Source organism: Syngnathus floridae, chromosome 22 (genome assembly GCF_059516105.1).
Source record: "Syngnathus floridae isolate MCC-2025c chromosome 22, RoL_Sflo_1.0, whole genome shotgun sequence".
NCBI classification, from domain to species: domain Eukaryota; kingdom Metazoa; phylum Chordata; class Actinopteri; order Syngnathiformes; family Syngnathidae; genus Syngnathus; species Syngnathus floridae.
In genome coordinates this window covers 5,726,170-5,751,676 of record NC_142434.1, presented here as the reverse complement: position 1 = coordinate 5,751,676, position 25,507 = coordinate 5,726,170, and the positions used below count along the sequence as shown (strand labels likewise).

The following is a 25,507-nucleotide window of genomic DNA, read 5'->3' as shown; positions in this document are numbered from 1 at the left end:
GGGCTATTTTCGGCCACTTGGCTCGTGCGCACGGCCTCCCGGATGTGCCGGGCGGGCGCGCGAGCTCGCCGGCCACTGGAAGTCGAATGAGGCGCCGCCACCACCTCCGCGGTGCTTATAAACAGCCGATCCGCTCGGCGGGGGCTATTTTCGGCCACTTGGCTCGTGCGCACGGCCTCCCGGATGTGCCGGGCGGGTGCGCGAGCTCGCCGGCCGCTGGAAGTCGAATGAGGCGCCGCCACCACCTCCGCGGTGCTTATAAACAGCCGATCCGCTCGGCGGGGGCTATTTTCGGCCACTTGGCTCGTGCGCACGGCCTCCCGGATGTGCCGGGCGGGTGCGCGAGCTCGCCGGCCGCTGGAAGTCGAATGAGACGCCGCGACCACCTCCGCGGTGCTTATAAACAGCCGATCCGCTCGGCGGGGGCTATTTTCGGCCACTTGGCTCGTGCGCACGGCCTCCCGGATGTGCCGGGCGGGTGCGCGAGCTCGCCGGCCGCTGGAAGTCCAATGAGGCGCCGCGATCTCCTCCGCGGTGCTTATAAAGTGCCGATCCGCTCGGCTTGGAGCTATTTCCGGCCTCCCGTTGGTGCCGGGTGGCGTGCGCGAGCTCGCCGGCCGCGATCTCCTCCGCGGTGCTTATAAACAGCCGCATGCGCACGGCCTCCCGGAATTTGAACACATTTCGTCAATAAATTTCGCATATTGAATTTTGAAGTTTAATATAATGCAACAATTGAGCTCGACTTATACAAAGGATATATCATAAAATCGTAAATTTCCGTCGAATTTTAGGGGGTCGACTTATACACCGAGTCGACCTGTACACCGGCAAATACGGTATTTATTTATTGATTGATATTTATGTATATATTTTTTTATTTATTATTTTTTCTTATTTTGCAGCACAAGGGTCGCTATAGTGTAAATAAAATATATATGTATTTACCGTATTTGCCGGTGTATTGGTCGACCTTTTTCGATCCAAAATCGACCGAAAAAAATCGACCTCGACTTATACACCGAGTCATAAAATTTAACTTCGTATTCATCGCTTCAAATGTGATGGTAACCAAGGCCGTTTCTCATGCATCTCATTGTGCGTTGCACTTAGAAAATTTGAACCGGGCGGCGTGCGCGAGTGCGCGGCCCGCTGGAAGTCGAATGAGGCGCCGCCACCACCTCCGCGGTGCTTATAAACAGCCGATCCGCTCGGCGGGGGCTATTTTCGGCCACTTGGCTCGTGCGCACGGCCTCCCGGATGTGCCGGGCGGGTGCGCGAGCTCGCCGGCCGCTGGAAGTCGAATGAGACGCCGCGACCACCTCCGCGGTGCTTATAAACAGCCGATCCGCTCGGCGGGGGCTATTTTCGGCCACTTGGCTCGTGCGCACGGCCTCCCGGATGTGCCGGGCGGGTGCGCGAGCTCGCCGGCCGCTGGAAGTCGAATGAGGCGCCGCCACCACCTCCGCGGTGCTTATAAACAGCCGATCTGCTCGGCGGGGGCTATTTTTGGCCACTTGGCTCGTGCGCACGGCCTCCCGGATGTGCCGGGCGGGTGCGCGAGCTCGCCGGCCGCTGGAAGTCGAATGAGGCGCCGCCACCACCTCCGCGGTGCTTATAAACAGCCGATCCGCTCGGCGGGGGCTATTTTCGGCCACTTGGCTCGTGCGCACGGCCTCCCGGATGTGCCGGGCGGGTGCGCGAGCTCGCCGGCCGCTGGAAGTCGAATGAGACGCCGCGACCACCTCCGCGGTGCTTATAAACAGCCGATCCGCTCGGCGGGGGCTATTTTCGGCCACTTGGCTCGTGCGCACGGCCTCCCGGATGTGCCGGGCGGGTGCGCGAGCTCGCCGGCCGCTGGAAGTCCAATGAGGCGCCGCGATCTCCTCCGCGGTGCTTATAAAGTGCCGATCCGCTCGGCTTGGAGCTATTTCCGGCCTCCCGTTGGTGCCGGGTGGCGTGCGCGAGCTCGCCGGCCGCGATCTCCTCCGCGGTGCTTATAAACAGCCGCATGCGCACGGCCTCCCGGAATTTGAACACATTTCGTCAATAAATTTCGCATATTGAATTTTGAAGTTTAATATAATGCAACAATTGAGCTCGACTTATACAAAGGATATATCATAAAATCGTAAATTTCCGTCGAATTTTAGGGGGTCGACTTATACACCGAGTCGACCTGTACACCGGCAAATACGGTATTTATTTATTTATTGATATTCACACATATATATATTTTTTAATTTATTGTATTTTATATGTATTTTTTGCAGCACAATGGTCGCTATAGCGTTCTCACATCATGCCAGATAGTATGTGCAGCATCTACAACACGCATGTACATAAGAATTAACCCTGCAAGGTGAGGGGGCCTGGATAATACAGTTGTAATTAGTGTTGTGCATAATCAGTTTTTATTTTTCATGTGCAGTAGCCGAGTACAACAGCAAAAACAAAAGCAGCCCAGGCACGCGTCGCTCCCCCTCTAATTACAAACATATCCAATTAATTACACACATATACAAGTCCTGCTTTCATTGCTGGTGAGGAATGCAAAGCTGTCTGGACACAAACTTGAGTAAATAATAATTAGTCACACGGCTGCGTCATATTTACGTGGAGCGAGCAGCTTTTTGAGGCCGTGTTCGACGAGCGCTTCGCATAATCTATTTTGTTAGCATCAACAGGCTCGCTCGGTCAAATAAGAATCCACTTGTAGGAAATCAATCTACGTTTTTATCGTCGGACATCTGCGTGAGAACCAACGAGGCGGGCAGACAAAGCCGGTGTTATTGTAAAGCTCCAGTGACAGTCATAATTGTGCTCGCCGCCCCAAGACGCCCCGAGGTCAGCGCCTCAAGCTCCTCCGCCGCACCTCCGGCATTCGTAGCCTAAGGCCCGAGTGCTTTCCCGCTCTTATTCCGGCCAAAAAGCACCGTGACGTGGACGTCAGCGCGTGTCAATGACTCCTCTTCATGGACTCCTCCATTATAACCAGTTCAATAGCCATCAGTGGCATTCTGACTCAAACAGACCGTCACTTCAACATTAATATACGCCGCTCCCATTAAGGTTGATTATCCATGCATTCTTTCAGAGTGTATACACGCCAGAGAATCATTGTCCCCACCCTCATTTGAGTTTTGACCACCGTCCTGACCCCCAGGGATGACTGACAAGAGCTTTTGTCCAATAGAGAAGAGTCGCTCAGCCCCCCTGGTGTGGCTACGGTTTTGTTTAGCAGCGTTTTTTGGTCAATTCTGTAAAAAAAAACCTCTTTCAGTCTCCGTTTTGAATGTTTGCCACGCACCTTTGATCTCAAGTCTGAACCCTTTGGCGTGTTCTGTCCTTTCCTTTAGTGACAGTAGCTTTGTCCGACCAATTGGCTTTGCAAGCTAATGTCATTGATACTTGGACTACATGTCACATTGATTGCAATGCCCCTCATCCTGAGTTACCAAAAAAAATGGTACTCAAGTACGAATACTGTTGGGAGTTATTCACTTGAAATGTTGTGTAGAACCAAAGAAATTCCTGAATAGATTTTCCAAAACAATACAATCTACCGCGATATTAGTCGTCCTTTGTAAAATCGCGGTGAGGTCATTTCCCTCCTTAGTTAACCCTTCCCATTCTCTTGACTGATTTCTCCTTAAAAAAAGAAAATGGTGCAGTTTTTGCCCGGTAGTGCTAATAATAATGTTCATATCAGCAAGTAATTACAGTTCCTTCAATAGAGACTTAATCCACGTATGCCCGCTCTGTTATCAGGCACCATACCGGTGCAGCTTTGGAGGAATGCCCATAGGAAAGGCCCAAATTGCGAGACACTTGTGCTATTTAATGCACCCACATATTTTTCACACAAACAGTATCTCTCTCACTTGACGCTCACATTTAATCACTATGATGTATGATTAAAAGTAGCCATGAACCGCCAGACCCAGACAGACCCCCTATGACCCCTCAACCACCTCATCAAAATGCTAAAGAGCTGGATAGGGAAGCTAATCCTCTCACCTGTTCCAGTCTTGGAGTCCTCATCTCTGGCCGTAGACCCCCTGGACACATGTGCTTTGTTATGGTGGGAAGTCAAGGAACCGTGGTAAAATCCTGAGCCCACAGGAGGTAGAAATGAGAGTTTTCCAGCAGAGCAAAGGAAATGAGAATAAATTGCAGCGCAACACAGTGGTCTAACAACTTAATTGGTTGCCTCATCAAGAGACCGTACGCACCTCGACAATATTAGACTTAATAATACGACTAATGCTCAATCGCAGTTGTTCATGCCTATGAAATCACTACACATCGGTCCTATCATCGTTCAAGCATCCCGAATACGATGCGTGTAATTTAATTTTCTGTGGAGCAGCATAATATACTATCTTCCGCATCCACCAAGAAATCAAACTAGCCTGTGTCCTAATTACACGTCCCAGTTGATGACTCTTTTGTAAACAATTACTTCTCCCAGCTCGGGTTTCCTAGTCGTCTTATCGTCCGCTCTTTGTTTCGCCGTCCAACATCTGCGAGTTGTCGTAAACCCGCTCAAGTGAGGCCGCTTAAGAAAACTCGATAAATCAGCTCGGCGTCGTCGTCGCTCCGAACATGAACGTCATAATAACACAAGAGATGATTTTGTCATTATGCGCAACACTTTCTGCATCGGAATGATGAAAGAGATGCGGCGTGAGGCGATGAATGGGATTTTAGTTTGTGTGGCAGTGTGTTATCTTTTCAACACACACTGAAGAATGCGGCATCAATGCCAAGGCTGAGGCTGTGCATCCATAAAGCGGCGACAGCAGGAAGATGAAAGGCCGAGGGTGATCCGGGTCAGGAAAAACTGTCAGGTTCATAAATATCACTTTAGGGGTTACATGCCCTCAATACTTTGAGAGGATTGTGTCATCAGTAGTCACATGACTCAACTCGATTCAACTCACTGAGGGACTTACTGACTAATAGCCAATTTACCAAAATAATTACGTACTAATGAGATCTGAATGTGATTGGTATTCTCAATCTCCTCAAGTTCGTCTTTTCCGACAAAGTTTACCGCGGTGATCTCACTTCTATCTTCCTCGTTTGTATGCTGCCAGAGTCGATCCGGATTTATCTGTTTGGACAAACACGTCTGTGGGAAACATGGCAGACAGCCGTTTTTCTAATCTTCTTGGTGGGGAAAAATGTTTGACTGGTGATGTCTTGACTAAACATGCGTTTTCCGACAATATGCTAACTCCCGTGTGTAGGCATCCCTTTTTGCATCATATGTGTGGTTTGTCCCTCAGAGCTACGAGTGGGCGTCTATGGGATAGTTCCCATCAGCCCCCCGTATTGCTTTGGAATCTCTCTTTCGCTAGCTCACCCCCCCCCCCCCTCACCCTCCTCTCTCAGATGAATCGGAGCAGAGATGAAAAGCTTTCAGGAATGCTGGCAGACAGGCAGTGCTTTGCAGTAATCTAACCTGGGGAGGATGAAAGCCGGCTGGGAAGCTGGGACTGAAGGGGGGGTTGATAGGCGAGGTGTAAGGTGAGAGGATGAGAACGATGGCGTGAAGTTTTGGGAAAGAGGGGCTGCTTAGTCAGAGGAGAAGGGATTTTTGTGGAAAAAAATGGTTGATGGTTCCACTGGAAGGATACAAACTAAAGGTAACCATTAAATCAGTCACTGGTAGCCCAGTTAAAATTTGACGTCTTTATCCGTCAATGGTAGTGAATGTTACTTGTGAATGGCTTTCGGAAAGAAGCTGCCCTTGTGGTCTGACTTTTTAAAACCTTGGCCCAAACCTGTCAAACCTTCATGTCGCATGTTTTTGGTTTGCATAAGCCTATCTGGCTGTTAACTTCACGCAACAATGGTCAATTGGACACCTCGCGCTTGATTTAAGTTTGCCTAGTCGACTATAATACGGGCAACGGAGGCGGTCCCGGTTCAAACGAAGCGAAAACTCAGGAGGAAAATGCCAGGCTGCGTTGGGGTGTTGTAATTACGGTAAGTTTGGAGGGGGCTGACACGCGGCGTAATTGCGGCTGTCACACGGCGAAGTTCAAACTTCACTCGGTGGAACAAACCCAATTGCGACAGCGCTGGCTGAACACTGGAGTGGCGTCGAGTGCGACGCCGTTGTCACTCAAAATGCAGTCGGTTGAGGGAACGCACTTTTTTTTTTCTTCTTTAAATCGTAACGTAGGGGGAGCGGGCCTGTCTCCTGCGTGACAAATCCTTCCTCGTTCACCTTGTACTTGTGGCGCGGCAATGAGCGCGGCGGCGCACCCCAGCGAAGCGCATCCCTACCTAATTGAAATTTGGAGGTATAAGAGGATTTCAACACAACACCAGCTGACAGTCCCCATTCACGGAATATCCTCTTAGACTTCTTTCTCTCTTCTGCGTGTCTGTGTATGTCTCTCAGAGAGAAAGAATGAACTTTTATCTGTCTTTGAGCGTTAGCAGAAGCTTACGGGCCCCGCTATCCGCTATTTGGTGCGTCGCGGTTCCACTCGTCGCAGTTCTCGTCATCATGACTCCCGTCATCGCTTTACCTTGTTGATATAAGTCGCTGTCAAGGATTCAAAATGGAGTCTGGGAAGGTAAACAATCCCTGTGGTTTTAGTCACATTATTGGTGATAAAGGTTTTTTCATGATTTATCTCAAGGTCATACTTTGATACCGCAAAAAACAGGCATTTGAAGAGGGGTGTGCAGACTTTTTATATCTATTTATACACTTTATAAAACAATTTTTTCCTTTTACATTTTTCTAAGGAAGGGATGTCAAACACATTTTTTGTTGCGGGCCACATTGTAGTTATGGTTTCCCTCATGGGGCCATTAATACAATATTTACAATTTACAATTAATATCTGATGTATATTATCACATACACACAACAGAATCCAGAATAAAAAAGTAACAATTTTCTAATTTAATTTTAAAGTGGGATTTTAATTTTTTTTTTTTGCAATATCACTGGAAGATAATTTACAATTTTGGTATCTTAACAAGAAACATTCAGTTGACATAGTACGAGTTGCCTTTGTGAGCCACATAAGATGATTTGGTGAGCCAGATCCGGCCCCGGGCCTTGAGTTTGACACCAATAGATTTCATTTAGATAATATTTTTAAAAAAATAGATTTTTAAAAGCTTCTACTGTGGAAGCTAAGAGGCTATCACACCTTACAGAACAACCTCGAATGTTTATATTCACAATATTATTTTGGAAATTGCATTATACTGACAACAGCCTTCCAAAGCAGGTTTATCGTCATCGCACGCTTGCATGCTTGCTCCAACAAATAAAAGGAGCTTATTTGTTGACTTATCTTTGTGATTAGATAAGCAACCACGCTGAAACAACACACTTGATTATTTGAAACCATGCACAATGCATAACTTAGGTGCTACAGTGTAAAGCACGGGGGTGAAATTTATATTTGCCCTTGATAACTAGGTGCTAATTTTAGTAAAGGCAATTTGTGGAATGTATTTAACGCCTTGAATGCATCCCAACTATATTCCTCACTCTTGTTTTTCTATTGTTATTGTGCTCTGTGAATCAACTCGTGCCTTTAGGGGGGTTTACAGCGGTCCCTCCTCTTGTTTTGTTTTTTTTCACTATTTCCTCACTCTCTGCTTCGCTTTGTACCCGCCGCCCGCCGCTGTGCCAGCAAAGCAATTTTGCACCTCAGTGGGGGGAACAATTCGAACAGTCCAAGTAACGTGCCAGTCTGTTTAATAACATAGTAAAAGCTGGAAAATAGAGAAGCCGAGGAAGGAATACAAAGACGAATCAAGTGGCCTCGGGGCAGGCGACGAGGGAGTGGGGGGGGTATACGTACGGAGAACACAGGAATCCACACCTGCTTATCTCTGAGGAATTGCCTACAAGGGGCTTTTCTTTTTAATTAGAAACTTTGTAGGCCGAGTCATAAATCACAAAGTGTGTGCGAGCGAACGGGAGGCGGCGGACGTATAAGCTACTAACAAATTCGCACTTAATGACTTTGTGGCTGACTGTGAGCTCAGCACATACGAGTCGTTACATACTCGTTCATGTATGTTCCGAGTAAAATCATTCTTCTAAAATTAAGACCGGTCAGGGATAGCTGTATTGGTGTACAAAGGTTACCGGGACTCTGTCGTAACAAGATCCAGGCTGCTCTCAGACAACGTCTGGGCTGTCAGCTCCCCATCTATTATTCACAGACGCGGTTCTCTCTCGGTAAACTTTCTCTTCTAAATTTGTTCAAGGTTTGTATTCCCTCAACATTTATCTCCAATGAAGTAATCACACCCTTGAACTTGATGAACCGCTCTGTCGTACTGGTCAACACGGTGAGGATTAGTATTGAGTAGACACAAAAGGCAGAGATAGTCGGCAATTGGGTGGTCTCAAAGTCATGCCCCTCACCTTCCAATTGAAGCCGGGGATGTCAATAGGTCATTATCAGGCTGAGAGAGACTCAGCATCCTGTCTGAGTGAGCTGCTGATTGATGGTCTGATGGAGATAAACTGATGGAGGGACATCGTTACATGAAGATGGGTATTGGGGTGTTTTCTGATCAAAGTCCATCACCAGAGGAGCTCCGGTTCATCTAACATTCCTGCTTCTATTCCCTGTATGTGCATCTCTAGGTCATCACGGGGTCATGAACTCTAGTTCAAAAGAAAATCTGATCCTCCTTTCGTTATGTTCCATCAAAGTAGTGGTGGGATGTAGTCGACGTGGAAGAATGGTGGTCTGTCTGTTGTTGCTTAAATGGGAAGAAAACTGTATTTTGATTTGCATTTTTTGGGTCTGAACTCAAACATTTTGGCCGAGGCAGTGTGGAAAGTTCATCCATGCGTGGCAGTGCGATCGCTAGCGCAAGTGCGATATTCCAAATTGGAACAATTTTCTGTGCATAAACTTGGTGGTTAGCGATGCTCAAGCTAGCCCCACACCTTGGAATGACTAAGTTCACAAGTCATGACTGCCGCGTTGCCTGAAAGCCTGACTTGGTCCCTGTGATATTACGGGTAGTGTGAGCCCACCGACTTGTTTAATGGCTCGAGCAGCACCTCTTGACAATCTGAAGAAAAATGAAACGGTAGAGGAAATAGGAAATAATTGGGTTGAAAGAAAAACATGAATGTGAGTTTTTTCTCCCACCTCGGCCAGATATTTGTCGGCATCAAATGAAGGCCGCTACCTGTCGCTTCTAACATCCTGCTGTGACTGTAATGAGGCGGATGAAAGGGTGGTATCGAGTGGAATAATAAGGAAATAACATAGAAAGACACAGACTTGACTGATGGAATTGTGCAAATAGTCTGGTGACATTTCAGAGTGTTTCTCTGAATTTTAGCTCTCGATATTGAGAACCGTATCTGGCTCCGTTCTCATGCTAAAGGTGTTTGGTGTTTTCAAATTGTTCCACATCAGCATGCGTTGATAGACTGCAGCACAGTCCTGGAACAGAAACGGGCCCTTCCACTAACTTGTTGGAACCATAAAATTATCAGAATTGTCTCTGCCAACTCCCAAAATGACAAGCCAAACTTTGCATTTGGCACAACGGACCACGTCCATTTAACGACTTAGGAAACGTGGTCTGGAAATAATGAAAAGCACGAGTATTCTTTTCTTGCCAAAGGAACCATGTACCTGCAGGTGGTCCAGTCAAACTGACACCTGTGCTGCAAGGAGATAGACGAACACGACGGAGAGGTGTGAAGCCCCCCCCTCACCACCTCCTCCCGACTACTCCCAAATGCTCCGAGGCAGCGATAACAGGCGGACCTGCCACTCACCTCTTTGGAGCTATGCGAGGGCGAGGCCGAGAGAGGAATCAGTTGGGAAGCCTCCAGACATATGTCCCCTTTCACGTCCAACACCACCAGCCCTCTCGGTAATACTCTAGTTCCTTCTCCTCAGCTCTCAGCATGGGGATGAGGTTAGATTAGCAGGCCGGATGGACCTGGGGGCTAACTACTAGCACACCTTGAATGCCACGGCGGTCAGTCAACAAGCCAGGGGTTCCCCCGCAGCTTTCGTTGGCTTGGTGTCAGATCCCACATGAGAAGTGATGGAAACCTTGGTCTACGATTTTTTACCTTTTACAAATAACAGCCGTAAAGGTCATATTTTCTTCTTAGCTTCTTAGGTTTAGCTATTAGCTAATTGCGTGACATTTTGGCGCTATACCCAAAGATTAATGTCAAAGCAACCACGAGTCCATCTTCCCTGAAGCTACACGTTGCTAGTATTTTGTTCCAGCCACGATTGACGCCGTGAAATGAATCCAGGTTTTTTTCTCCTATGTATTTTTATTGAGCCGGGTAAATTCTGGCAATCAGACCACCACTATTGTATCGCTGTCAGAATGAAGGGAACGTGTGAAGAGACACGTTGTCGTTACGCGGTGGCTATGTGTTGTTTTTCCTTCTCGTTTCCTTCACAGTCAGTGTTCCACCCTGTCGTGTGCCTGACTGACATATTGTGTTTGCTTGGCAAAGTTGCTTGAAACAATCATCAGGTGGTTTGGTTAAGCTGCCAAAAGTGGATCCTGTCATGGCAAAGGATTGTTCTCAAAGGGACACATTTCTACTATGCGTTTGATCCGTCTGGATTTTTGCAGAGTTCATGCTACACAGAAATATATGTGCAACTTTATTCTGGTTGATGAGTGAGATTCCGCCCTTTTCCAGCCATGACCTTGGATGGCATTCCCGTCCAGCCCACGTACCTCGCCGCAGTTGCTTGCCCCCAGGTCAGAGCAGTGATACTTTGCTCAGCACTTCATTCCGTGTTCCAAATATGGAGGTGTTAGCTGCCATTGTGCCATGCTTAGCACACTGCTTAACTGTGTGACCACAACCCCTCACAGAATCCATATTCCATTGACGAGCAAGCACGCCATCCCTCGCTACGGTTATTGTTTGGTTGTCGGCTCAGCGTTGCGCCAGGAGCCCGCGGCAAATTGATTCCGCGCAGAGTCCGAGGAAGTTTCCAGTGTGCTTTTTTGTGGCATTCGCTGCCAAAATGTAGACGCAGCGAGAGGGTAATCCCGTGGCTTTCGCTTCTCTGACTGCATAGCGCCTTCTGCTAGCTGGTAAACCCGCTGAGCGCAAGATGAAACACTCACTCTGTCCTCGGTATTATTATTCTCATTGAAGGCTAAAAAAATGGCCATCCGTACAAGTGGTGTCATTTTTTTTTTTTCTGTTGTCAGTATGTCACACATTCTGTATTTAAAGTCGCTGAAAGGCAGGAAAGAATTTTTTTCTTGTTTTTGCGCAAGTCATTCATTGTAGTTATTGCTTCTACCACAAGGCGGGATGGTCAGAGTGTCTCCCACCCAGTCTGGTCTCCTCTGTGCTAACATCATTAGCATGTTTGCATGCGCGTGTTCACTCAGCGTTTCATACATGTTTACACTCATTAGTAGGTGTCAATCAGGGGCCAAATGGATCTCTCACCTTCCCCAACCACTCTGAGACAAAATGAAGTCAACCCGGCAGCGGAAGCCTATTGTGTCACGCTAATGTGATAGCGGAGATTAGCATTGTAATCCATTTAGCATAAAGCGGCTAATCCCCTTCATTGCCGTCGAAACGGAATCAGATAATGTTGGCTACCACCACCGTGGCTGCTTTAATGATTGTTGGCTGATGAAACATTAATGGTAGGATATATTAATTATGACAATGAAACATGGATGGCAGCTCACGATCAATGGCCTTGAAGGGGAGACACGTAAACCCGGTTTGCAACTTGCCTCATTGCTATAAAATCATGTTTATGACTACAATAAAATTCATACACCTGCTTCCTATTAGTCCACTGGCATTTGAATCCATCTTTCTACCCACCAAGTCCCAAGGAGGCTTGTTGCTGGACTCAACATTCTCTCCTGTGTCTTGCTTGTGTTGCAGCATTCAGTTTATATGCGGGTGCTTCCTTTTTGAATACCCCAGTAGCCATTTCTTCTCGCATTATGTAATTATCCAATAAATTAACAAATTGCCCAGTAAAAAAAGGATTATTTGACGTCTATAGCCGTCAATGGCAGTGAATGAGTTAAACTGTTTAAAAATCCCCCAAAAAACATCAGATGTAGTAACACTACGCTGACTAAAACAGAGTGTCGTTATGGGTGTATATGATAATTAATCATGGAGGGACTCACCTCCCCGCAACCATATGCTTCGCGTCCAATTATGTTCCCGCCGCTTCCCTGCAAAGCCCACAGAGAAGAAACGAGCTACAGTCATCAGAACTTTAACAAGGCTCTGTTTCACACCTGTCCATAATCCCGGGTGTCCAAAAACTGCGATGTGGTTCCGGAGGATGCGGAATCGTGACCATCGGAAAAACTAGCATTATTTTTCTGCTGAGTAAGCAAACTGTGATCAGGAAATCAACAGCACCTAATCTTTTGAGGTATTCTTTTTTGTCTTCTGTGCTAGCATGTGTTCAAATTTGTTATCCTTGGGTGTAGCATAGTAGGTCAACAAGTGTTGGTGTCAATCCCCAAATCCACTGAGAAACTCCATCCAAGGATTATCCCTCAGGCAATCCTCTGGTGTTGTAGGGTCCGCCGTAACACCTCGACTTTAGCGGCATAACGGATAAAATGTACAATTTTGATGGATTATATGCTCTCCTTGCAGATCCGAGTGGACGGCTCTTCACGAGCCCTGCAGTACGAGACGGTTCAGGCGGTGGAAAGCGGACCGGTCCTCCGCGACATGGCCTTCTCCTCGGATCATCACTACCTTTACGTCATGTCCGAGACCCAGGTAAGATGCTCAGTTTATCACGACAAAAATAGTCCATGTTGGTATATGGATGAAATATAATGATCTGGAGTGAATCAAAGTTGAGTATTAGGGAGCGAGGCAGGTGTTTGTGTTGTTCACAGTGTTGAATTCTGAAATGTGGAGCAAAATAGCAGCACTCTGCCTAATGGACGCCAGCACAGAGAGGCTGTGTATACATCCATCAGGGTGAAAATAGCTAAAAGTTTGGACATGTGACTCAGCGTCCATGTTACTCTCAGTGGTTTTGATCAGTCCATACCTAAGCTTTGGACTGTGTGTGAATTGTTTTGCATATAAATGTCCGAGATTATACAGATAACATTCAAATTGGATTAAAGATGAAAATGTGGACCTCAATGCAGAAACAGGGAGCGAGTGCCGAGGCGGAGACCATTTAGGATTCCATTTTGTCATGGAATCCAATTATCAGTTCTGCAAATCTGTTAACCAGCAGAATTAGATTCCTTACTCCTCTCTCGAATTTAGCATCTATAATTGGGCTCCAAGAAGAAGACACTGTATCGCATTAAAAATGATTACCATTTCTTAATTTCCAACTTTGTGTTCAATTCCCTTATGTCCCATATCGGGTTACAAATTTAGCCACTTCAATTAGTGCTTATTGGAACAATAAACATTAAGTGATTGTGGCTGTCCAGTTTGGCAATGGGAGTGGCTTCAGCGTAATTAGTCTATTAGCCTAGTTAAAGTGTGGTCGGTCCCAAGTGATTTAGGAGGCACATCTGGGAATACTCAAACAACACTCACTGAAAGTATTATCAACTTTCGTTGCACGCAAACAAGAACTCGCAGGACTGATGCGGCAAACAGAATTAAAAGCAGTCGGAGCCATCAATAAGACTCCATGCTGCGTTCAGGCTCGGGACCGAGACAGAACGAAGAAGCAGTCCGCAACAGGGGGCCGAGAACAGAGCAGGTCGATTGAGCTCCGCCCCCACCCACTGTTCTTAGCACACCCTTGGAACGTCCTCTTCTGATTCAGTGATGCCAGGTTTGTAGCCAGTGGAGAGGCAAAGGGTTTGACTCATCTGCTTTGACCCCTGTTGAGTCAATTTTGTGGCGAAAGTCCAGAATGCAAAGGTCATTGCCCAGCTGACCAATAGACGTGGTTTAAATGAGGTAGGAATCAGTCTTGGACATGTTGAAGGACATCTAGAAATGACCTAGATAACCCCAAAATTGGAGCTTCGATCCAAAATGGCCGATCTCCTGTTTCCTTATTTTGTTCTCACTAAAATGAAAATTCTACCAATTCTAATTCTGTGTGTTAAATATGACTACACCTCACACCAGAAATATTTGGTAGCTGTCGGGCTTTCTCGCTACCACTCTGGTTGCGCTCAATTATTGATATTCCTTGTAGCAAATGCAGATCTGTAAGTGTGAATTATTGAGATTGTGTACTGTGCTGGGGTGAGATCGTTCAAAGTGAACCGCTTCCCTCTCCCGGGAAAAATCCGACATCTAATTTGAGGCAGACTCAAAGCTGTTTAGTGTCAGTAGTCTTTAATTTTTGCTAGACTTGTGAAGGTGTTTCGATGTGGCACCCCAGTTCGGTGTAACAAGGAACCGGAACACAGGCGCAGGCGCGTGTCAACCCGGCAAGACGGGCGACGTTGGAGTCGGCTAACTCAAAGCGGAGAAGTTTTACCTTTTGTCCTCCCTTTAATGGCCTCTCATTGTGTGCTTCCCTCAACTCATCTCCCGTCTGCAGATTCACACGAGATGAAACTGCTTTCACACACAATTTGAAAGCAGGAGCAGACACGGGAGCTTTATGAGGCGATGCCTGCGGAATGTTTGACGCAGTCGAAATGGTTGAGATGAAGGTCATTGTCCAGATATTTTATGCGAGGAGAGCGTCGAATATCTTTGTTGTTTATGACCGGATTAAGATGCAGATATGTCGCTGTCGAGTAAAAGCCATTTTTAAAATTTTGCCGGAATACTTTCCAACAATGAACATTGGTTAGCAACAAACAAAGCAAAATAAAAACTCTTCCCAGTCAAGCGTCTTTTGACCGTAAAGATAACCAAAAATGATTGATCCCATCCCAATCGTTTGTCACGCCGTAATGGTCCCGACGGCGGGATGGATGCCTTCCCCATTTGACCTTTTCGAGATGTCAAGCGAAAACAATAACACACGTGCGGTCGCCGGGGTCCGTTCCCGTGAGCCGATTTATGATATGAAACCAGCGCTTGGCGGATTGAGTGGCATGCCAAGCGTGACGGGGGTTGGATGGTGGGGATGAGCGATCTGTGCTGTGGAATTATTCACTCATTTCCTGCTGCTTAGTACAACAGAATGCAGTGGATAGGAAAAGTCTACACACCCCTGTTCAAATGCTTTTTTGTCATATATAAAATGACACCAAGTTGAAACCTTTTGAATTGCTTACCTATAACCCGTGCCGACTAATTGAAAAGAAAATATTCACCAAAGTGAAAGTCAAAAGTGTAGTTGCAAAAGTGTGCACACCCTCTTATAACTGGAGATGTGTTCAGTATTAACCAAGCGCATTCAAACTGATTCGAAGTGGGAGTCATCACACACTTTTCATCATCCTAAATAAAGTTCAGATGTTCTAGTAAGCTTTTCACAACATTGGTTTCCGCATTTTATTCGAAGCCTAATTGGTGGTTGTTTGAGAAGATTTGAGCAGTAGAGTTGTGTTTAATATCGGCGCTGATGGAAGCGTAGCTGGTGATTAATTCTGATCTCCATGACGTGCTGTCGTGATAGCGGTGGGTTGTCCATTATTATTCTCATCCATCGTCGCCGATATAAATAATCATTTCACTGTGATTGTAGCGGATCCTCCGGCAATAATGAGCAGTGAGATATCTAATTGGAGACTTGCGCTACATATACATTACACGCACAGCTGGGGGGCTGTTGCTACATTACACAGCGTACATTTAACTTCATTATCTTATTATTTGCTCGCTCGTCACCCGGCTCAAGCTGAGTATCACTTTTAGCATTTGGTGCTTTGCTGCAGGTGCAATGTGTTTAATTACAAGTTAGAGATAAAGAAGATTTAATAGATGATCACGTCTCCCAGTGCGGGTTGAGGCGCGGGGCAGTAGTATCGTGTCAGGAGCGAGACAGAAAGTGGAATTGTCTCAATGTTCCTCAATTTTCAGCATTACACCGCCATTATGTCACGTCTTCACACATTAAGGCTTCAAGACTTCTTTTAAAAGCCTGATTATGTTCCATCTCTGCCTATTGTGCGGAAAAGAGGCAGACGGAGTCGTGGCTGTAATGGCAGGAAAGTGTTTATGCCCGCTATGATCTGATAGCGCCACCTCGGTGGCACAAAGACGCCCTCTGGAAAAAAACAAACGTTTTGTGATAGGAACATCGTCGCTGAATGAATATGAAAAACCAAGCTCCGGAACCGAGGGTTGACTTTGCCGGGGCATCTGAATGTGTGCCCTCAAGTGGGCACATCTGCCAGCGACCAAGTGTTAAATTATAAAGATACGGCGGCCATTGTTTGCGGCGGTTCAGACTGGCTGATCTCGGCATAACAAAGCTCAGGATGAGATGACGCGTGCTGGGAGATTTGGGTTTCATAGCCGCTCGTGATAAGACCGACAACATGCACGAGCGACACAATGGTCTTTTTTTTTTTAGCGTCGGACCCCTCTTGTGCATTGAGCGTCAGTGTCACGATTCCATCTCAAGCTTTATCTGTCTAATGCAAATAGGCCTCTGCGCAGCAGGAGGGGGCAAAACACACCAGTTGCTTCACGCTCAACACGCTGAGATGCACCCCCATTGTTTTTCATGTAATAACATGCAGCACTCCTCTTGACTTTGACAAGGAGAGACACTCCCCTCTTGCGAATCCAGAATCCGCTCAGCTGTAAGCAAGCGTGAGTGTGTTTGTGGAAAAGAGCCAGGTAGTGGAGTGTACTTTTTTTGTTTCTACAGTCAGACATCTGCCATGTCTACGTTAAACAGACATGTTGGAATTTCAATGGCAGAGGAAGTAGTGTGCTGTTCAAAGTGGTACGCTTAGCCCTGTATGTCACAACGACCTTGAGTACGACAAGTCTGTGTGATAGTAAAGTTGAAAATCAATAATAAGTAACAGGTTTCGCATCCAGGTCCAGACAGTAGAACCTTACCATAGTGCTTCTAATCAATCGGCAGGTGAACTAGATAGTTTCCAGAAGCTTGTTGACCTTCCACCTCGGTTGATTAGAAGCACTTGTGACTAAAAACTGTGGCAGGGTTTTTACTTTCTGGATCTGGATTCGACATCTCTGATAAGTAGCTAAGGGCAAGGGTCAGGGTTAGAGTCTTGTAAAAATCCATCAAAACAGGATTCCGAACAGACCCGTCCCAGGTCCCTGAGAACCGGCAAAGCGCAAGGCTTTTCTCGCAACCCTTTGCCGACCTGGCCTTGCTTTTGTAGCGACTGAGCGACAGCGGTCACCCTCCCGGTGACGGCTCATTAATCAAAAAGTGCCGGCGACACCTGTTAATGGAGGATGCTGTCGCCATGGCAACAGGAACAGGCGACAGAGCTGCCCCTAGCCCTTAGCGCTCAGTTAACGGAGGACAAAGGCAGTCGGGCATTATTTATAGACAAGATCTATCTCACCGGCAAGACTTGTATCTAGGGTTGAGCAATGAATCAAATTTGCGATGTAATAGAATGCAATTTTCAAATCATGACTACAATTTAGGAAGGGAAAAAGTAAATATGTCCTTCCTAATTCATGGTTTACCTTTGATTATATCCTAATAGCGCTTATTTTATGATTTTGGGGAATTTAACTGTGCTTTTCGGTGCTTTTTGCAGCTTTCCAGGATGCCAGTGGAAGCTTGCGGTCAATATTCCACTTGTAGCGAATGTCTTGGATCGGGTGACCCTCACTGTGGCTGGTGTGTCCTACACAACACGTAAGTATTACTGCAACATTGATTCCTTAAATACTCAAATCCGTTTTTAAAAAAACACAAAAGAAGAATAAGAAAGAACAGTAAATTAGGTTTCTGTTGAAAGACTAATTTGGGTGTTCGGGGAGGCTGGAACGAATTAATTACATTTCCATTCATTTGAATGGAAAACAATGATTTGAGATGATAACGCTGTCATGGAAAAAGTTCTCAAGGGACTACTGTACTTTCGCTATGAGTTAAACAACATAAAGTGATCAAAATCAACTAAGTGACAAAAACTGAGCACGCAGATGTTTTAATTATTTGCACCTTGGATGTGTTTGCACACCTAGCATCAAGCAACGAGAGCCTTGTGACAGCATGTAAACGTCCCAATTTGTTCACTTTCCAGCCTATCCCCAATTCAACTTGCCGGTCCGTCCGTTGCCGCTGTCGTCTTTCCATCTGTCGAGCACATTCGCACTCTTTGCCGCCAGCTGTCAAACTCCCGTCTGTCTGTCGGAGTTGGGGGGGGGGGAGGCGTTTGGGGGTGGCGCTTGATTTCCCACTCCGCTGTAAATTGAAAATGGCTTTCTTGTGTCAGTGCTAGCCCTTGGGTATAGCATGCGCGCATGGCTGTGTGTGAGTGTGTGTGTTAGTGGCCCACATTTAGCACCTCCATCCCTGCTGGCACTGCGAGGACACAGCGAGGGCAGAGATGTGCGGTGCGGTGGCGAGAGGAGCATATTGACCGAAAACTGCAAGTGCAAAGAAAGATGAGGAGTGAGGCGGGGTGCAAAGAGTAGACAAATAGACGGATGGATGCACGCCAAGGAGGGAGTGAGATGGGAATAGAGATTAAAAGTAAAACAGAACAAGATTTGACTTCTTTTCTATAAATATAGATTTTTATCAGATACTTGGAATGATTTAAAACAGTAAAGAAATATATATTTTTCTAATATTTTGTAACATTTTATTCTTGTAAATTTCTTAATATTTCCCCCAAAAAATTGCAGTGTGAAATTATTTTTTTTTTTGGAGTGCATGTGTGTGTGTGCACACGTGTGTGTGCAAGAAGCCCATTAACGCCCTGGACATGCTCCTGGCCATACAGCAAATGGGTGTCCACAGATTGGCCTGTCACACTTAGCCTGATAGAATCTGCTCATCTCCTCAGCCGCCACTTCACACACACACACACACACACACACACACACACACACACACACACACACACACACACACACACACACACACACACACACACACACACACACACACACACACACACACACACACACACACACACACACACACGGAAAATATGTGACTGTGCAAGACATTGCAGCATGAATACATGCGAATAGATACAGGTGCAAACTTGAGCCGCTTTTAATCATAAATTGGCAACCCCCCCAAGACCCCCCCCCAACCACCCAACCACCCACCTAAGAACAGCAGGAAGGGTAGCGGCCAAGCTACTTTAAAATGTCATCCCAGATAGTCGTGCTGCTGTTTCCCAATCAACCTTGAAATCACCTCGCCGATCTTGAGCGTAAACAGCCTTTTCTTCAGCATAGGCTTTATTTACTCTATAGATCGGCGAGCGGAGCTGCAAGGGGCCGAAGGGGAAGAGGAGAAAAGCAATCGATAGGGAGGAAATCAACAGGAATGGGTGCTGCTGTGTGTGCATCCGTGAAGTCATTGTCCTTGACAAGCACTTGGTGTTTATGTAGAACGGCCCTCAACACTCCCTCCTTGCTTTGACTTTGGATGCACACGCCCCCTCCACCATGCAATTGAAACGAAAACCTCGCCCGTTTGGCACCTTTTTATTGATGCAAAGTGGCTCTAAAGGACAACAGTGTTAGTCAATCGCCATTTTGTTCAGAGGATAAAGAATATATGCCTGTGGGTTTTGTTGTATTGTTTGTCTATATGTTGCTGCAGCGGTTAAGTTCATCTCTGTTGGTTAAAGTGTAGCAACAATGCCACGTAAATTCTATTGGTTAGCTCAGCTTTGGCCGTTATCTGTTAGCATTAAGTCCGATTCTCGTTCTTTTTTTTATGTTTAGGTTGACATAAAACTTCAACAAATACTATTTGAATGTAAGAAATCATTTTTATACAGGTAGTCCTCAACATACAAACGTTTGACTTACAAACGTTTGTAGATACGTGTAAAGCATTGGCGGAGCGAGAGAGGGTGCTGCAGGGGCACTGCCCCCCCTGCCTTGAAGTATGCTTGGACTTCCCAGGTGCGAGGCCAAATAATTGACTTTTGGTTATTGAATTGTTTTGTTATTTTGTGGACCTCCTGGCATTACCACTACAGTATTGAATAAAAATGTAATTATTTTTTTATTTAATTTATTTTAAGACAGTATATATATATATATATATATAAACAGTATAAGCTGTATATTTTATTCATTTATTTATTTATGTATTTATTTATTTATTTATTTATTTATTTATTTATTTATTTATTTATTTAACTAAAATAAAATAATGTAAAAATAATTGTATTTATTTATTTATTTATTTATTTAAACCAAATTCAGTATGTCTCGAAATTACAAACTATTCAACTTACAAAAAGCTTCTCGCAAATTGAGGACTACCCGTACAGTACTTTTCATGCTTCAAAATGCCCAATCTGTAATTTTCTACCCCTTTGACATCCGTCCACACTCCAACTCTTCTGCCCATATGCTTGGTGAACGCCCATTCTACTTCCAGTCTGTCAGCTGTCAGTCACGCCAGCAGCTAACTATCCCGTCAAGTCCTCCGTCAAGCGTGACAAGCAGACAGATTGGACGGCGCCTTTGCCTGAGTTGCATTGTCGTCTTATTTCGCATAGACGTGGAGGCGCATCTGCCGTCGCTCTCGAGTGATGCTAATGCTGTGATAATGTGCGCTTAGTAATTGCGATCTGAATCTCTCCCTTTGTCCTGACAATATTCCCACAGTGCTCGTCTATAGGCGTTCCCCTTATCTCCTTCTGTCTACTTGTCCTCATTGCTACCATTTAAATCAGACTTCCCGCGTTTAAGAGCAAATCTGATGTGTACTAATTTTTAATCCTGTCAAATTTCACCTACGCAGTATGTTGACCAAAATATGGACATTAATAAGAATACAACAGACGGAATCAAACTTGCAAGTCATGCCGCGAGTCAAATTGAAAACGTATTCCCGGAACGTCTCGGCTGCTGTCAGATGAGTAACCTTTTCGGCCAGAAAAAACAAAACCTAATTGGCAGAACCGTCGGATGTTTATTCTCCGCGCCGTTGCCGCCGTTGCTACATGTTTCGCCGCTCACGCTCATCCGTTACCTCCGCTACCAGTGCTCATTACCGATTTATGCTCATTAAAAACCACCGCCGACTAATTGTGTTGGGTCAGGCTGGAATCAAACACTTGCGTGCTTTGTCAACAAAAACAGTACCTGAAGGGAAATTTTTCAACTATGAGCTAAATAAACACAGAAGTTCAAACAATTGTTTTTTTGTCCGATTTAATATCACGAATAGCCTTTTCCAAATATTTGAGCCGAGGATGCTCGCAGTCTGATGTGTGTCCTGTCGAGGATGTCCGTCACTGTTTCACATACACATGTAATCTATCAAACAACATTTCCAAGTCAGGTCCATCACTCAGTGTCTGCTTGGAAGCACTCACACCTTCACACACCTGCATGAGATAGCAATTCAACGATGAAAACGCGTAATCGCTGACGTGTAGATGAAGTGTATTGTATTTGACACGACGCAAAAGAAATCAATATCAGAGGTCACGCTGTGTTTGCATACAGTGTGTATAATTGCCATATTGGTTTTCATAGAAGGGGATCAATATGTCTGGACTGGGTCAATATGTGTGTGTGTGTGTGGTTGTTTGGCGCACTCAAAACACATGAAAGTGCACCATATACATCCTATATGGTGTGTGTGTTTTGTTTTACAAACTTCATCTATTACGACTGGTCGTATGACCATTTCATCAAAGATGCAAGTTGGTGTGTTTTCATCTCACTGACAGAAGGATGCATTGCTTCATGCTCCACTGTGTGTGTGTGTTTGTGCGTGTGTGTGTGTGTGTGTGTGTGTGTGTGTGTGTGTGTGTGTGTGTCCACAGTGGGGTCATGGCCAATGGGCCAGGTAATGACTCTCCCACGGGCCCCTCCATGCGTTTTTGTGCTATGTGGATCAGCACTCATAATGATAGCAGTGCTCGGTGTGTGTGTGTGTGCGTCTGTGTGTGTATGTGTGAAGTGCGTTGTGACACAGTAACACACACAGCCCGGGGCTATTAGCATAGCATATATGGCTAATGCACAGGTTATATGCTAATTAGTTTCTCACTGGACTACACAGTGGATTTTTTTGGGGGGATAACACATTCCTTTTAAGCAGCGTTTTTATTTACTCTCATGTAGCACATCATATTTTCAAACAAGCGAGTGTATAATTACAGGTCCGTCTTGATTGGAGACCTCTCTGGCCGGTGTTGACCTCATCTGCAACACGAGAGTCAATTAGCTCGTCAAAAGAGGATTTCGTGATGAAATATATAACTCACACATCATCAGCAGGAGGAGCGGTGGAAGGCGGCGACAGATCCATCCATGGCCTTCTCTCACTCTCTCTTACTCTCTCTTAATTGCGTCACCTTATCAAAGACCCCCCCTCCCCGTCCCGGGTGAGACTGAGTGCATATTAGTCTCCATTCAGGGCCAATCTAATCCTTTCAACTCGCCTGTCAGGCGGCGGCGGTCAGTCAAATATCTCGCTGACAACGGCTGTTTGCTCAGCAGACAAGACGGCAAAAGAACAATTGCTCGGGTTTGTACCGTTGATGTATTTACAAATGTGATAGATGGCGAGTGCACAGATAACAGCAATGTTGCCACTTGTCCCACTTAGGCCTTTTTGTCTATGTATGTGTATCGGTGTCAAATCTAAGGCCCGGGGGCCGAATACGGCCCGCTACATCATTTTATGTGGCCCGTGAAGACAAATTTTGCATTGACTTTGTGTCATTACTAAAATTACAAATTATCTTCACTTTTTAAAAATAGAGCTATTGCTAGCAATTTTTTATGACCATTCATCAGTTTTTACTAAACTCTGATTTCAAAACTTTGTATACTATATTCATCAGTTTGTTGTATAGTAGACATTGACAGTCATAATGGCCGTCTGAGGAAAACTATGATTCCAATACGGCCCGCGACAAAAATTTGTTTGACATCCTTGGCCATAGATCAGGGGTGTCAAACTCACTTTTTTCGCAGGCCGCATTGTCGTCATAGCTCCTTTCGGAGGGCCATTATGACTGTCAACCCAAATAAATGTATGAGCACCTCATATTATATACAGTAAAAGCTACAAAACAAACTGACAAATAACTCGTTTTCAAATCAGACGAGTACAAACTGGTCAAATATTAAAAAAAAAAGATATTAGTGAAGACATTTTGCAATTCTAGTAATGACACAGGAATTTGATGCACAGTTTGTCTTTGCGGGCCACATAAAATGATGTGGTGGGCCGTATCTGGACCCCGGGCCTTGAGTTTGACACCTGTGCCATAGACAGATATATATTAGGGTTGTGTGTCGCAGTATGGGATTAGACCACCCGGTCTAGAATTAAAAGGAATATAAGCCACCGGTTCCACCTGCACTTGGCATTGCCCATGAATTCCAGTCATTAAGACTTGCTTCCTTCCCAAAGACCTCACCTCCTCTCATATAGAGCCGCCATTGTTGTTTTTTTAAACACACACCTAAGTTGACTGGGGCTCCATTCACCAACCACTGTAATGAATATCCCCCCCATGGAGGAAATACGAGGAATGTTCCCAACAGGTGTGTCTTGAATAACATTCGGTTTCTTGTTGTTTTTTTCGCAGGTGCACCAGAAAGGAAAAATGCGAGCGGTCGTCGGAGCCTCGCCGCTTTGCGTCCGACATCAAGCAGTGTGTACGCCTCAGCGTACACCCCAACAACATCTCCGTGTCCCAGTTCAGCGTGACGGTGAGTCCACGTGGTTTTCCTGCGATAGTAATACTCGGAGAAGGTGATTATGATACGCTCGTTTTTGATTAGTGGCCACTCTTTACATGGATCACACGGCCTGCCAAGAGCCACACAATTCAAATGGCGGCTGTGCAAATGAGCTGTCCTGTCCAATGAAACACTCGTTAACATCCCATAGTATTTGCTTGGCATTGTAAAGGGATGCTTGGCAGCTAAATGCAGCAAATGTCTCCCGGATAGTTTACTGCTCTGTACAAGTATTTGAATACAGTGGCGCCTGGTGATAAGAGTTTAGTTTATTCAGTCAAAGCATCTTTCCCTATTGAAATATATCTAGACAATATATAAATAGTCGTTCCAAAAAAAAAAAGGCTCCCAACTGCCTGAAATGAGCAGGAGTTTTTTCCCCCCCACTACAGATTTCCCTTTTCCAAGTATGTGCTCATTCCCTCTCTTACCAGCCAAGGGACCTTTTTTATTGCAAACATTTGAAAATTCAAACACAGAGGTGATGCTAACATTTCCATTTTCCCTTTGAGCCTTAAATATGGTTTGTGCATGAATAGCCAGTGTGCACCCTGTACAATACTATTTGATTTACTGAGGTCAGGCCTGAATGATCATTTCCCATCTGTGTTGCACCGAGGGTCACGCGCACCATTGTTGCTTTCCCACCTCTGCGCCACTCTAATGGTATTCATAGACTGCGTTTGTGTGTGTGTGAGCGTGAGATCGGACTCATTCCTAGTGTTTAACCTTTTCCCAGCGTAGAGTTTTACCCAAAGGCGACGCCGTACATTTCCCCCAAGTGGATGATGGCAGGCCACAGCCTGGGACAAGACGACTTCCTTCACCTTTCTTTGACTTCCTATTAGGTTGATAACACAATGGAATTGTTTTTGTTGTATGAAAAGAGGCAAGAGAACATAGGGGAGATGGAGGCCCTAGACCCCCGCAGTCGGACTTCATTAAAGCACAATCTAAAAACAGCTGAGCTCGGCCCTTACGCCGTTGCTGAGGCAGCTCTGACCAAGTGTGAACGGGCCTCGACGCAAATCAAAGCCTTGACCGAGGACCGCCGTAGACGTGCTTGTCCCATCAATATGTATATTCCGGTCTTGACCCCCTGTACATCTGCTTCCTCCATATTCAAGGACGGCTTTTTTTTTTCCACTACCACGGTCTTCAACGGCACAAAGTCTGCCAGGTGCTGAGCTGAGCCGATTCAGCATTTTCAAAAGCTGTTCGATTTAATCTTCAGGAACATTCTTAATGTTGGAACCATGGACTTCATAACCTGTGTTTAAAGTTTGCGTATGTTGACAACGTTTGTCTGTCTTCTATTTCTCCCAAAGTTGGTCTTGGAAGCTCACAATGTGCCGGAGCTTTCCGCAGGAGTGAACTGCACCTTCGAGGACCTGGCGGAGATGAACGGTCTGGTGGAGGGAAATCGCATCAAGTGCTTCTCCCCGGCCGAGAAAGAGATGCCACGTGTCGTGGTCGACAAAGGTAAGGACTTCTATTTCTGTCTTTTTCTCCTGGAACTAATTATCCAGTTTTTGGTTGACATCGCAGCCTTCAAGGTAACTTTTAGGGGTCTAATTAGAACGGATTCACTGTCAGGGGTGCTTTACCTTGATTGATGAATGATTCCCTCTTTGTTAGCCAGGCTAGGAGAACGAGTGGGCCGCCTTGACGGTGGCGAGGTGACCCATGCGC

At 45.7% G+C, this 25,507-nt stretch overlaps 1 protein-coding gene across 5 annotated transcripts in view; it reads left to right on the top strand.

Annotated features, from left to right (window-relative positions):
- The window catches only part of plxna4 (plexin A4), a 113,534-nt gene that overhangs the window by 63,546 nt on the left and 24,481 nt on the right, over positions 1 to 25,507 (top strand). For all 5 annotated transcript variants that reach the window (XM_088366583.1, XM_088366582.1, XM_088366580.1 and 2 more), the window contains 4 exons: positions 12,665 to 12,793; positions 17,659 to 17,759; positions 23,662 to 23,785; positions 25,144 to 25,297. In XM_088366583.1, the coding sequence (XP_088222709.1) occupies positions 12,665 to 12,793; positions 17,659 to 17,759; positions 23,662 to 23,785; positions 25,144 to 25,297 (508 nt within the window). The remainder of the gene's footprint in view (positions 1 to 12,664; positions 12,794 to 17,658; positions 17,760 to 23,661; positions 23,786 to 25,143; positions 25,298 to 25,507) is intronic.